This window comes from Neovison vison, chromosome 10 (assembly GCF_020171115.1).
Source record: "Neovison vison isolate M4711 chromosome 10, ASM_NN_V1, whole genome shotgun sequence".
Taxonomy (NCBI): domain Eukaryota; kingdom Metazoa; phylum Chordata; class Mammalia; order Carnivora; family Mustelidae; genus Neogale; species Neogale vison.
In genome coordinates this window covers 65,098,631-65,112,323 of record NC_058100.1, presented here as the reverse complement: position 1 = coordinate 65,112,323, position 13,693 = coordinate 65,098,631, and the positions used below count along the sequence as shown (strand labels likewise).

General features: G+C 53.0%; 1 protein-coding gene across 1 annotated transcript in view; it reads right to left on the bottom strand.

Annotated features, from left to right (window-relative positions):
- PLXNA2 (plexin A2) overlaps positions 1 to 13,693 on the bottom strand; it is a 213,398-nt gene that overhangs the window by 78,992 nt on the left and 120,713 nt on the right. Inside the window, exon 5 of the mRNA XM_044267494.1 lies at positions 1,974 to 2,074. Within this exon, the coding sequence (XP_044123429.1) occupies positions 1,974 to 2,074 (101 nt within the window). The remainder of the gene's footprint in view (positions 1 to 1,973; positions 2,075 to 13,693) is intronic.

Sequence of the window (13,693 nt, the reverse complement as noted above, 5' to 3'; positions counted from 1 at the left end):
TCATTGACTCACTGAAATGGCTCTTTTTTATCATACTATTTATGGCAACAGCCCTAACAGAGATAAATAGCCTTGGAGACAATAACACACTTGCAAGAGCCAGGCACACAGAAGAGACAGGAAGGTTTCAAATCCCCCCCCCCCACCCCAGACCTAAAGCCTGTACAGCAATCTCCCTGGGCCTCCGTTACAGTCCAGTGCGCGGGCCTGGGAACTGGAACTGGGCCCATCAACTCCTTCCCACCCAGGCAGGCCGCGGGTGGCAGGTGCGAGGGCACGGCGGGGGACCTGCTGACCCCGAGGAGGACCCAAGAGGAGCAAGCTCTGGGCACAAAGAGGAAAAAGCTGGTTTCTAAGGGCTTTTGACAGGCTGGAGGGAGAGGTGTGCCCCGTAGGTGGGAGGGATTCTCGGCCACAGGTAAGGAGCTCAGAGGACGGAGGAAATCGCAATCTATCCTGATGTGGCAGCTCAGCGGTTCTAGAAGCCACAGCCCACCCAGACAGGAGGAAGACAGGGGTGGTGTGGGGCCGCCGGGAGACTCCAGCACTGTGACAGATCAGTAGGCTCGAGCATGAGCTGGGGAACACGGTTGTCCTTGCTGGTGAATCAATGACAATCCCCCATCTGTAAGGGGTGTTCCACCTGGGAGAAGCGCCCAGTGCACCCAGGCTGGGTGGGCAGCGCAGGGAGCAGGGAGTGGGCAGGTAGCCTTGGGCACTCTGCAGAGGGCGGGCAGCCCTCAGGGTCCCTGATGAGGAAGAAATCCTCCTGATGAGAGAGGCCGGTCAGCCCGGCGGAGGGGAAACGCAGGGGTGGCCATATCAGCCGTTCCCGTGCAGCAGCTGTACCCCTTGTCTCACCTACACGGTGACTCACTGTCCCCGCTGGAATGTTTTCTGCAAAACTTCTTGAAGAGCCTTTTACCTCCAAACCCAAGCCGGGAACCCAGTATTTGTGGGCTCAAATCCAGTCCGGATTTTGCATCTGTGAGGCGCCTGCTTCCCTCCCTCCCTCCCTAGGCCTTGCAACACCTGCCACAGAGGCGGGAAGCCAAGAGCTATTGTGCAGGACCCTGAACTCTGGCCCTCCGCCTCCGCCTCCACCCCAAACCTCACTCATTGCATGGAGATGCTCTGCCGGCTGGCGGCAAGCCAGGGAGCTTCCAAGTCCATTGGGGAACAGAATTCCTAGCCAGCTCTTGCCTTTTGGTTTTCACCCTCTTCTCTCCCTCTGGGGCCCTTCGAATTAGGAAGTTTAAGTGTGATTTTGCATTTCTATTGAGCTGGTAGTCAAGGGGCCGGGTGTATCTGAATAGGGGTGTGAGGCTAGTTAGAGTGAGACACAGACTTCTTGAAATCATGAATTAATGAGGCCAGAAGGGTCCTCCCAAAGGTTCAGAGTTCATAATAATTACTTTGATTTGTACAGCCTATTCTGCGATTCCTTATTTGCAAAGCATTTTATTATTTCATTTAATCCCCACAGTGTACCTGCGAGGTAGGCATTATCCCTATTCAGTGCTGGGGGAGTGAGGCCCAGAGCGGTCAGCGGACCATCCAGGGTCACACAGCAGCTCACTGGAGTCCAGATCCCCCACCCTGGCGCACTGCCATCTGCACGCGGGCGGCAGGTGGCAGGATGCACTGAAGAGTTTCTGGGGAAGCCGAGAGAATGCTAGAGCTTCCCTGGTGAGTTCTTCTGGTGCCACTACCCTTCCCGGTATTGACAAGGTGCAGACTAGGGAGCAGCCAGGAGGGCAGAATTTGGAAGTGAAATGAGAGGCAGAGGCATGATGCTGGGAAAGAAAGACCCCCACCTGCCTGTGGCCTCTCTTCCTGCTCTCCAACCTGGATGTGAATTCCTGGAGATTCCTCGCACCCTGGAAACCCCGGTCACATCCTCATCAACAGTCCCAGGAAAGCACCTGGTCATCTGCATTCCAGGCTCCTTTTTGGAACGATCCCCAACTTACATGTTGTGCAGGGAGCACCAGCCACAGTGAGGGTCCCCCGAGCTCAGACACTCTCCACAAGTTGTGTACTGCTCACAGGATTCCACGGGGACCCTGGTGATCTGGCAGAGAGAAGAAAGACAGCACAGTTAGATCAGGGAGTGAGGACAGGCTGATGTGTGTTCGGACTCACCTACATTACTCCCACCGGTAGTTGCACTGTCCCCGCGGGTAAAGAGGGGACACTGGGGGGCGGGGGAATCAATGGCCTCTCTCTCATCCGTTTGCCTGGTGCAAGGTGGGGTTACAGCTAAGGGGAATGTGTTTCTGGGGGTGGCCAGCCCCAGGCTCCTTCTTGCCTTCACCAGGGGCAGAAGCACGTATCTTCCTCTCTCTGTCTGTCCGCTACTCACGTCCTTCGAGAGCTGGCCAGGCTCGTGAAAATGGTGACCTCTGCTGAAAGCCCACTGAATGCCACCAACTTGTCTCTGAAGGGCTTTCAGCTGGACTTGGGCAAAGACACCCTGCCCGCACAGAACACATTTGAAAAGGGAGAGAAGGAGAAACTTTTCCTATCCAATATCATTCATTGTATGGCACAGTCCCTCTACATCCAACCCAACATACCACCTGGATCCAATTATCCCATTCTCTGATGTCTGCATGCAATTTTTTCTAGTAAATCTTCCATCCTTTTGAAAAGTCTGGTTAAATGGGAACATCCACAGAGATGAGCTGCCTGATTCCATCTTGCTGGGGAAAGTGGGAATTTGCAGATCAAGTCCCTGCCCCCCACCCCAAGGGTGCAGCCAGAGTGAGTTCCCGCCAGTTTCCCTGTGAGGCCCTGCAGGGCCTTGAGGCGGGCCTGTGTGGACCCAAGGCCACCACCTGCCCAGTATGTGTGACATTCAGGTAAAGGGGTCTGAAGATTGCCTTCTTCCATCTGCAATGCTCAGTACCACTGCTGGTTGGGGCAGGAGGCTGAAAAGCCATTTGTTGGGCTGGGGCTGGGTTCTCCTTCATCAGGGCAGAGAGGTCCCCCACCCACCGGATGTGTAAACCAAGTGCAAACACACAGCCTGGGGTCCAGCCACACGCTGTTCTGCCTCGGGCAGAGGGACAAAGGATCCGCGGGAACACTTTCACAGCATGCTCCTGAGAGGATGGGGAGAAGTTTAACACACTTATCTAGCAAATGTTTATCAGTTGTCACTACAGTGAGGCTCCAGGGCTACGTCAGAGGGAAAGACCAGCCATCAGGCCACGGGTCCTGCTCCACGGAGCTCAGAGTCCATGGGGAGTTGGTAATTGCAAAGCTGGAGCTCCTCGCCTGGGACAGGCGCCACTGTAGAGGAGGGGTGCCCAGAACAAGGTGTGGGGGGAAGAGGCCATTGGAGAAAGCCTGAGTCAGGGGAGGAGAGCGCTGGTGCAGAGACGCGGAGGGGCACAGCACAGTGAGCCGTTATCACGAGCAAAAGTCATTAAGGACAAGTTCAGCAGAACTCAAGGGTATTGCCTGGCTGGGGCAGGGTGAGATGTCATGGGACATACGCTGGGGCCAGACGAGGTCTCGTGCACACGTCCCGGGAGGCTCCCTTTCTTGGTTGGGTGCTCCCCATTCTCGCCGCATCGTAACACCTAACATTGCATCCCAAGGCTTTTCTCTAAGTGAGCAGACACGATCAGCTTTAAACAGTCCTAACCTCCTTTTAATCACAAAAATAATGCAGGAAGGATAATAGTAAAATCTGGCAATTCAGTTTAAGAAACTGATCCTGGGAGAGTGCAGGCCAGTCTGAAATAGCCCCCAGGTACCAGACCCGAGGGTGTGAGTCGAAGCCTTGTCTGTGGTGTGCCCTGATGGCTGACAGAACAGCTCAAGGGGCTGAACTGCCCCTGGGCCGCGGAAACAGACAGGGTGTCCCGGCAGAGAAAGGCCGCCCCACACCGGGGAGTGCCCCCTCAGGTCTCTACTCCAAGAGCGGTGCTGTTCAACCAAGGGTCCTTCGTGGAAGAGTGGTCAGGGCAGGGCGGGATCCCCACGCGGCATCTGAGGGTGCAACTCACGGACCTGGGATGCTTGTTCACATCCAGAGAGATGAGTCGATGAGTCTTGGGGTGCCTTCCCAGTGTCTGAAGGGCAGCTGTGTGGCCACAACAGGACTCAGGGGTGAGACGTTTCAGGAAAGCCCAGCCAAGGAAGGTCAAGGTCGTCCAATAACATTCAGCCCTTGCTTTGGCAAGGAACTCCCGTCACTGGGATGGGAAAGTGAGTCAAGGTGACAGGTGTCTGGAAGGCCTGGAGAGGGATTTCTGCCCCCAGAGGGAGGCTGCCTTTGTCCTTTACACTCTGCTCTATTTCTTGCAGCTGACCTAACTCCTCCCTGAGTCTGCTCACGATTCCCGCCCCGAACGACTTGGTACAGTTGCAAGAGACCATCCAGGAGTGCCAGGGGGCTCAGTCGGTTAAGCATCTGACTCTTGATTCTCACCCAGGTCATGATCTCAGGGTCCTAAGATGGAGCCCTACATCAGGCTCTGTGATGGGCGTGAAGACTGCGGGCGATTCTCTCCCTCCCTTTCCTTCTGCCCCTCCCCCTGCTCGTGCACGCTCGCACGCTCTCTCTTTTTCTCAAATAAATGAATATATCTTTAAAATAAGTAAATAATAAATAAATAAATAAATAAATAGAAGAGACCATCCAGCCATTGCTACCAGCCACTGGCATCATTACATTGCCTTAACAAACAACCTTGACCTCTCGGACTTATGGCCTATGACTCCTCCAAGGAGCACCTTTCTGAAAGCCTGCCTCTCCAGGGCCTGGACCTCTCAGCCCTCCAGGATCTCTGCAACCTCACAACACCAGGGAGCTTCTGCTAGGTCCCTCCAACGCGCCCCCTGAGGCCTGGGCACCACTGCAGCCCAGGACCCAGGCTTCCTTTCTTGGGTTTCGGGCTCCGTGTGAGTGATGTCTGCATCTGGCTGGAAATTAAAACAACTGTCTGCATTGCATTCGGCCCGTCTGTCAAAACACAGCCCGGCTCTCAGCAGCTGGGAAAGACGGCCCTGAATGGGAGCAGTGTCTCCGGCAACAAAGCCCACTTTCACGCCAAGTGCCACGGAGATAGTGAGAACCCTGTTCTTCTCCAAACATGAAACCAATAGCACAACTATTTTTCCTGTTTCCTGGGCCCTCCTGGTGGGAATTTTTCTCTCTCTCTCTCTTTTTTTTTTATAATGCACTGAGTTGAAGAGCAAAGTGAAACAGGAAACTTCTGGGGTGGGGGGTAGTTCTAAAACTTGAATCATCCCCTCCTCCAAGATCTACTGGGCAGGCACAAAGCAGAGGCAAGAAATGTCCCCGGGACTGACATGGAGACCCTCCATGTCAGATGTTTCTGTGGGTTCTCTGTCTTTCCCATACTCACGAGTTCCCGTATTCATTCATCAACCCATAGTCACTGATTCATTGATCACACCCCTACGTACAGATAAAAGCCAATGCTAGGCACTTCAGGGGAATGAAAACAACTGCACCTTAAGACACAGCCATCAACTTCAAGTTGCAAACAGACCAGCAGTGAAAAGACAAGAGAGTGATGTGTGCTCTAAAGCACTGTAAGAAAGCTGAGGGGATTCAGAGCGAAGAGAAAACACTTTTCATGTCTGCTGTGTCTAACACGATAGCCACTAGCTCGTGTGCTTATAAGCACCTGAAACGTGGAGGGTTCTAAGAGGTGCTCTAAGGACACAAGGCACCCTGGATTTTGAGGATTTTGTATGGGAAAAAAAATGTTATCACATGAATACTTTTTTATTGACACACGTTAAAAATGAAAGTTTTCAGACACTGGGTTACATAAAATCTACTATTATAAATATAATATATAAATAAATACATATATAATATATAATAAGATTTATATATAAATCTTTTTAAAAGTATATAAATATATAATAATATAATAATACATATATATTATATATGTATTATATATTATATAATAAGATTTATATATAAATCTTTTAAAATGTAGCTGCTAGAAAAGTGAACATTTTACACAGGGCTTGCATTTCCGGCTTGCATTCTGTTTCTATGGGCCCGTGCGGCTCTGGGTGGGCGTTCCGAGCAGGTTTTGTGACAAAACAAGGCATGGGCCTGGGTCTTGAAGGGTGAATCATATGGACACAGAAGGAGAGCGCCCTAGGTGGGAAGAGCTTCGGCGCAAACAGAAAAGCAGAGTTTCTTCAGCAAACCTTGCGTGAGAGCCGGGGAGCGGTGGGTACAAATCTGGAGAGGCGGGTTTGGCTTAAGCTAGGAAGGACAGGGCAGACCACGGAACTGGGGACGTATGAAGTGTCTGAGCTCTCTAGACTGCCATGTCTTCATGGCTTCCCCAGAAGAACGTCCTCCAGAAACACAGGGTCCAGGAGCTCTCAAGGTGGAATGGCTCTCTAGGCATGGTCCTGGACCCAGTACTGTTGGCATTACCTGTGAGGTTACCAGGCATGAAAACCCGGAGCCCACTGAGTCAGAAACTCTGGAATGGGGCCCGAGTGGTACTTCTAACAACAAGCTCTCCAGCCATTCTTACCACCTAAAGATTGGGAACTGCTGGTACAGATAACCTCACTCCTTGGGTCTTTTTAAATGTCAGGTTCCCCCGGCCAGGAAGAAAGGGAATAAAACTTGACTTTGGGGCAGTGGAAGGAATGAGACAGCTTTAGGGGAGTGGGAGAAGGAGGTATTCTGGGGACTGCTTTGGGCCCAGGGAGAAACCAGCCCAGACAGCTCTGTCTCTGGAGGCCCTAAAGGACCAAGTTTGAACGTCTGAAATCCGGACGCTTGGCCCTGCGTCCTAGGTGACAGGCGGGCACGTGCTCTAGGACCGGGCAGGGTGGGGCAGGATGGGGTGGGGACCGACGTGGTCTCCAGCCGCTCCAGAAGGAGCCCGAGCTTCCTCCCGAGAACCGCCATCGAGTCGGGCGCACTTTGTCGGGGCTGACTCAGAGTTTAATGGGACACTCTATGACGCTGTAATTAGTGTTTGTTTATTATGATTGCATTTTAATTATGCCAGAGGCTCGCCCACCCCCTCGGCTGAGTGCTGGGATCCAAGGGTAGCTAGGCTGGGAAGGGAGAGCCACAGTGAGAAGCCTGCGTCGGAGGATGCCCTCCTCCTGACCCGTCCACCGCCCTCTCCCCGGGACCGTGGAGCTGCTCCGGACAGCTTCCACGCTCACGCTCCGCATTCTCTGCTGCTTGATCTTAGGTCTCGTAATTATACCTCTAATGAATATAACTGTCCTATTAAGTCATTTACTTAAGACATACTCGTAATTAAAGGTGACTCATACTGTGTTCCTGGCCCCTCTGGCCTTGGGGCCCTGCATCTCGAGTGTCTTCCTTGGCCTGATTCAGCAGGACTGGAGCTCTGTGTGGGAAGGGATCCGTGGGGCTGTGCAGAGATTAGGGTGGTTCCCCCCACTCTCCCTCTTCTTAGCATCCCGTGTAGTCTCACTGGGCGGGAGGCCCTGCCCGGCCAGGAACATGACATCAGAGTCTTACTGGCTCAGGTGACAAGTCATGGAGGGAATGGCTGGAACCAACTTTACGCCTCGAGATCTGGAAGAACATGGCAGACCCGCTGGGGTGTGGAGCACCGGGGTGAGGCCAGGAAGGCGTCAGAGGCCCCGGACAGGCAGTACCTCAGGTACCAACACAACACCACTCTTCAGAGCTGTCTGGGGGTAGGCATAGGAAACAGAGCCCTTTGCCAAGTGAGCTTGGGGACAGAGAACCAGTGCCATGTCTCTGCCGCCGGAAAGCAGCGACGTGGTTCTGAGAACCCAGATGGGTCTCCTGGAGAAAGATCTATGGTGAATCAGCACAACGCATGGGATTCTGACAACCGATTGTGCCCGAGCTCCCTGTAGTCCTTAAACCCTTCCTGAGCGTTCATGTTGGGTTACACTCTCTGCTGGGCACTGGGGCCGTATTCTCTGCCTTCCTGGAGTTCTTGGTTGGTTTGAGGACAAACCCAAGGAAACAGACAATCTCAACACAACGGGATAGATGTCACAAGAGAGGGAGAACCAAGAGACCGTCATGGCTCAAAGGACAGAGAGCGGAGGTTTGCCTGGTTGGGGCAGGAGGGGGCATGGCACTCCGTGGTCCCGAGGCCCTGCGGGATTCCTCTGCAATCGTGCAAGAGAGATACAGAGAGAACAGGAGAAAATCAGGGAAAGCTGTTCTCTAGGCTGGTGGGGCCCCTCGGCGAATGAGCATTTAATCCCCCTCTTCCCTGGAATCTGTTGCCCCCCGGCTCCCGCCAGATGGTACACCTGTCCCCACACGTGTCCCCAGCCTCCTGACACAAGGAAAGAAACAGAGGCTTCTCAGTGACCAGGAGCCAGGTGGCGGGGTGGGAGGAGGCACACACAGCCCGGCTGGGGCAGGCAGTTGGTCTGATCAACAGCCTCGCCATCCCCAGGCCAGGGCAAAGCGCACAGCAGCTGAAACCCAACTGTCCCCTGAGCCTTGTCCTTCCCTTCATACCTCCTTTAGGTGGTCCCACCAGCTGGCCCTCTCTGCCCTTCCACTTAGGAAGGTCTTGGCCCCACTTTCTCTTTTTTTCCCCAGTTCAAGCCTGTTTTCCAGCAAAGCGCAATGCTCTCGTTCATCCACAGCCGAGGGCAGTCCGAGGAGAGCCGCGGCTGGCCCGGCACGTGGACTGACTGCCATCCAGGGCACTGGCTCCCTGCACCAGGGGAGGGTCTGAGCTTTTCCGAGTGCTTTCACATGCTTTATCTCCTTTGATCTGCACAGCTCCCCAGGGAGGAAGACAGGGCGGCCATTGTTAGGTATTATGATTCCCATTTGATCCACTAGGAAAGAGAGGTCCCCAAAGGGCTTAGCCCCAGCTCTGTCTTGTGGTGAGTGGCAAAGTGGCTCCTCCATGGCCCATGCTGGTGACATACTGTCAGGGAGCTTTCTAAGGATGGGGGAACGGGAGGTTCAGGGGACAGTTTCAGCAGACAAGGTTTGAGGCGAGCCCAGAGCCGGGTTTAGGAGGCAGGCAGGAACCCGAGGGGAGGTAAGCCTATGGTTTCTCTGTCCCTGCAGTTCTGCGTAGCTTGTTGGTACCCAGTAGTTGCTCGGGGGGAGGGGGTCGGCGGGTGGGTGGAGTCTTTCTACACAGGCTTTCCCCAAACCCCATCAGCCCCGTGGCAATGGGTACAATCGGCCTCGAGATGCCTGAGTGCTCAGGGCTCTGTCCTTCCCTACCTACCAGATGGAGCCAGGGTTCAGAGTCCTCACTGAGAAAGGGACACGGGCTGCTGACCCAGTGCCCAGCCCAAGCCAGAGTGGACCCTCCAGGGACAGGAAAGGCTGCACCAGCTCCTGGTCGGCCTTGTACTCCATCGCAAGTTTCCATGGGAAAAGACAGCTTCTCCCTCCTATCCTTTCAGGCCAAGAGCTTCTTTCTTGCCTACTGGGTGCCTGAAGCCACATCTTCGTCTAAACTTCCCTGCTGGGAGTGGGTGGGGGCAGAGGTATGGGGCAGCAATGAGACCCCCTCTTTGGTTCTGTTCCCCAAGGATGGAGGGGTGAGGAGGCAATAGGGGGTCTCCCGCTGAAGGCTGGCAGGCTCCTGGCTGGCACCACCCGGCTCTGAGCTGAGCAGTTAGAGGCCTGCAGAACAGCACGAGGCAGCAGGAATAGTAACAATGATAGATTTCATTTATCCAGTGCCTACTGCATGCCAGGCACGTGGTACATAGTATCTCACTTAATCCTGTGCCAACTTCGCAGGCAAGATATTCTCAGGCTCGCTTTACTTATGAGGAAACAGTCTCGGGGCAATAACCCACCCAAGATCACATGCCTTGCAGGGAGGGGGCAGGCACAGAGCTGGAGTCCAGGTCTGTCTGACTCCCGGACTGAGGGATAAGGTGGAGACAGGCCACCCTGAAGATGGAAGGCCTTCCCTCTCCTGAGGCCGCCCCAAGGGCTGGCTGTCGGGGCTGCCTTTCTTCTCCTAGAAATCAGGTGCCAGCCGCAGTGCCTTGCCATGTTCTTGGACACTGCGATTGCAGACGTAGAATGGTTCGACTTAAGGTTTTTAGACTTTAAGATGGCGTGACAGCAATACGCATGCAGCAGAAACCGTGTTTTGAATTCCGAATTTGGATCCTTTCCCAGGCTAGCAGTACGTGGTACGAGGCTCTCTCATGCTTCGGGCAGCGGCGGCAGTGAGCACAGTGCCCAGTCAGCCACGGATCCCAGAGGCAAACAACCCGCGAACTTCACAGCATTCTATGCTCACAGGACCATGCTGCTTTTCCCTTTCAGTACAGAATCCAGTCCATTACATGAGCTAGGCAATGCTTTCTTATCAAACAGGCTTTGTGTTCGACAATTTTGGTCCATCTGTAGGCTAGCGTTAAGTGTTTCCAGCACATTTAAGGTAGGCTAGGCTCTGCTATGATGTTGGTAGGCTAGGTGTAGGAAATGTGTTCCAGCTTACGATGGTTTCACGGGGACGTCTCCCCATCCGAAGTCCAGGAAGATCTGGACAATCACCCATCTGCTCACTGCATGCCTCTTAGCTCATTTTACTCTCCTGCTTGCTGGCAGTGAGTCCAATGGCGAATCCAGAGCTAGTCCCAACAAAAGGGTGCAGAGAGGGAGATAGGTTGGTGAAGGGGGAAGAGCCCCTACTAGGTTCTTTTTCAAGCTGGCCGGGACCCAGAACAATAAAGGCAGAGGCTCTGAGCAGGTTGCCCGGTTTCCATCCTGAGCCTCCCAGGAACGTCACAGAGCCCTCAGCACAGAGGCGGAAGGGGCTTTTCTGTCCTGGTCTCACCAGGAGTTAGTGGTGTGGCTTGGGGCAACCCAGTTCGCCTCTTAAGCCTCCAGTTTCTTACCTTTCTCACGGACACAACAGTACCTGCTCATCAGGGAGCCGAGCACCTTTGAGCTCACATTTTCAGCTTCAGTCATTTCTAAGAATCAACCTCCCAGTAATTAACGTGAAGAATTCACTCTGGTTTGTTCCCAGGGTTACATCCAGTTCTTCAAAAATCAATAGCCATGTGTGAGACCTCCTTAAATCCTCATAAAGTAAGCATCGGCCCAGCCTCCTGCCTGTCCTCAGAGCCGTAAAAAGTCACATGATCAATATCATTAAGAAAAAGGAGGCATCGAGCCCCCAGAAAACCAGCTGGAGGTTCTCGAGTCTGTGATTCCAACTAAAGCAACATGCAACCTTCTGACCAGAAGCTGACCCTGGGGCTGACTCCTAAGAACTCCTGACTGTCTGGGGACCTCAGGGCAGAGTGGAGTTCAAAGACAAAATCTATTTTTAATGACTTGGGGGAGAAGAGTAGAGTGGCTGAGTAGTTCGTAGTAATTAAAGCTATCTATCACTCAGAGAGTAGAATCCAAAGTTGGTTGAACTTTTCAATGACAGTTTTTCCCTCCTCATTCATAAAGCCCATGCAGGAGTCAAAGGGGAAAGGGTGGTAGCAAAAGAAATTTCTGGCCCTGACTAGTGAAATTTATCCTTTTGATGAGCACTAGGGCAATGGCCTCTCCTGGGGTCTTTTTTTTTTTCAGCGAGAAGCCATATTTTGTATTGACATTTTGGTGGACACTGAATGTAGACAGCTGATAAACCATAGGATATTCATCTGTCAGCACTCCCAACCTCAGTTTCCTTCTCTGTGAAATGGTGACTATAATGATGTCAACTTCACAGGGATGTTTGGGGGCCTCACTGACACCTGCACACCAAGAGCTGTGCATACAGCTGGTGCTCAATAGTGGTAATTATTACCATGCTCATTCTTTATTTACAGACCCCACTGAAGGTGGCAGTGTTTGCATGGGAAAGGGGCAAAGGGCCCTCACCCAGGCTCTGCACTCCTGTGCTGCGCGACCTTGAGCCGGCTGCCTAGCCCCTCTGGGCTGAGACAGCTGATGTGTCTGTCATACAGAGAGAATGATGTCTGCCCTTTGCATGAAGAGCGGTACAGCCACTCCAACTGCTGTCCTTAGTGATGACATAATCCCTCCTTGAGGCCGAAGTGCCCTAAAAACTCAAGATCCTCTGCGGAAAGAAGTCAGATCAAGCTTGGTCTCCTCGGGATTAAGGTAAAACTTGGGCAAAGGAAAAGCACAAAGAGGGTAGGAAACCGAGTGGGCAAAGTAGATATTCCAAACACCATTAACATATTTTCTTAGACAGGAGTTCTGGGCCAGAAATATATGGGAGGTAGAAGTGGGGCCCTTTCTAGTTTTGGTTTTCGGAAGGATCTACAAAGAAGCAGAGATGCAGATACTATGCTGTCTCCATGACAACCATGGGTTTGTTCAGTTAGGGAAAGTGGGTGGGAGAGGAAATCGGGGATGGGAAATGGGGCCTAAGAAATCACAGATCTCCCACGTGGGATCCAGATGTCCTGTACCAGCCAGGTGCCACCAAGTTCCCTATCGGGTCAACATCAACTCCTCTACCCCCAGGAGGGGGAAGGTGATAAGAGCAGGAGGATGGAGTAACATGGCAGGGATGCCTCCAGCCACCGACTCCTATTCATTCATCTGTACTTGTACGTGTTCAAGTGGTTTCACTGAGGGCCCTGATGCCCAGAGCTCAAGTACACCCTTACCACATGGAGACTGACTTTCTCTAAGAGCTGGGCCTCTGCCCTGTCGGCCCTGGTTTCTGGGCTCCATCCCCTTAACTTCTTGTCCCCGTGCTTTCCAGTTACCAGCAGAGGAGATGAGAGGGGGTGGAGCACCAGTTAATCCCAAATTCTCTCTGCAGCCTCTCTGGTGCATCAGCTTGGGCAGGTGAGCCCTGTGGTGGGAATGCTCAGGGCCCAGGAGGATGCTGGTCAGGTTCTGGACCATGAGTACCTTTGCTGTTGTCTGGGTAGAAGGTGGGGCCTACCTTTGTTGTGGTTTGGGATAAGAACTCAGGGAATTCTTCCATAAGAGGATAAATGGGGCCTTCAGGACATCCTTGTTCCTAAAGGGGACAGTAAGAATGAGCTCCTTTGGGCAGAAGCCCCAGCACTGCCTCCAACCCAAGCTCCAGATTTCTGTCCCCTGTGCCCAACTGTGCTTCTGGCTCTGGGGCTGGCACTCATGGTTAGTGACACACGCTTATAGTTTCTCAGGGGCTGTATGGATTGTGTACGGATATCCCACTCTTGATATCTTCCCTAGCATCTGCTCCTGGGGTTCTGAAGGGACCCCAAGTTGAAGGCCCCAGGTCACCTTGACATAAGGAGAGCAGTCTTACTGAAGAGTGTAAGATTTGGCCAAGGCCAAAGGCACAAGCCCTCCTTCAGGACACCCGAATCAACAGCTACGCACGTAAGAAAGGTCAGAGCCAGCTTCGCTCGACCCACAGGCACTGGAGCTGAGGTGGACCCCTCTCTCTCCACCTAAGGTGTTGCATAGATCTGAGCGGACAAGAAAGCATTCGAGCCTCATGTTGTTAAACAGAAATTGGGTTTCCAGGGGACCTTCTGGAGGGCATCCTCTCAGCCATCTCTCTGTTTTTCTCTCTAACCATCTGAGACTTGGCCATCTTGTCTTCCTGACACACGAGATCGGAAAATAGTACCTCTGATTTTTCGTCACATGCCAAGTGTCTGGCTCCCTTGGGAAGCACAGAGCAGATTCTTGTCACTCACAACTTCCTAGGACAAATTAGTAGGTGAA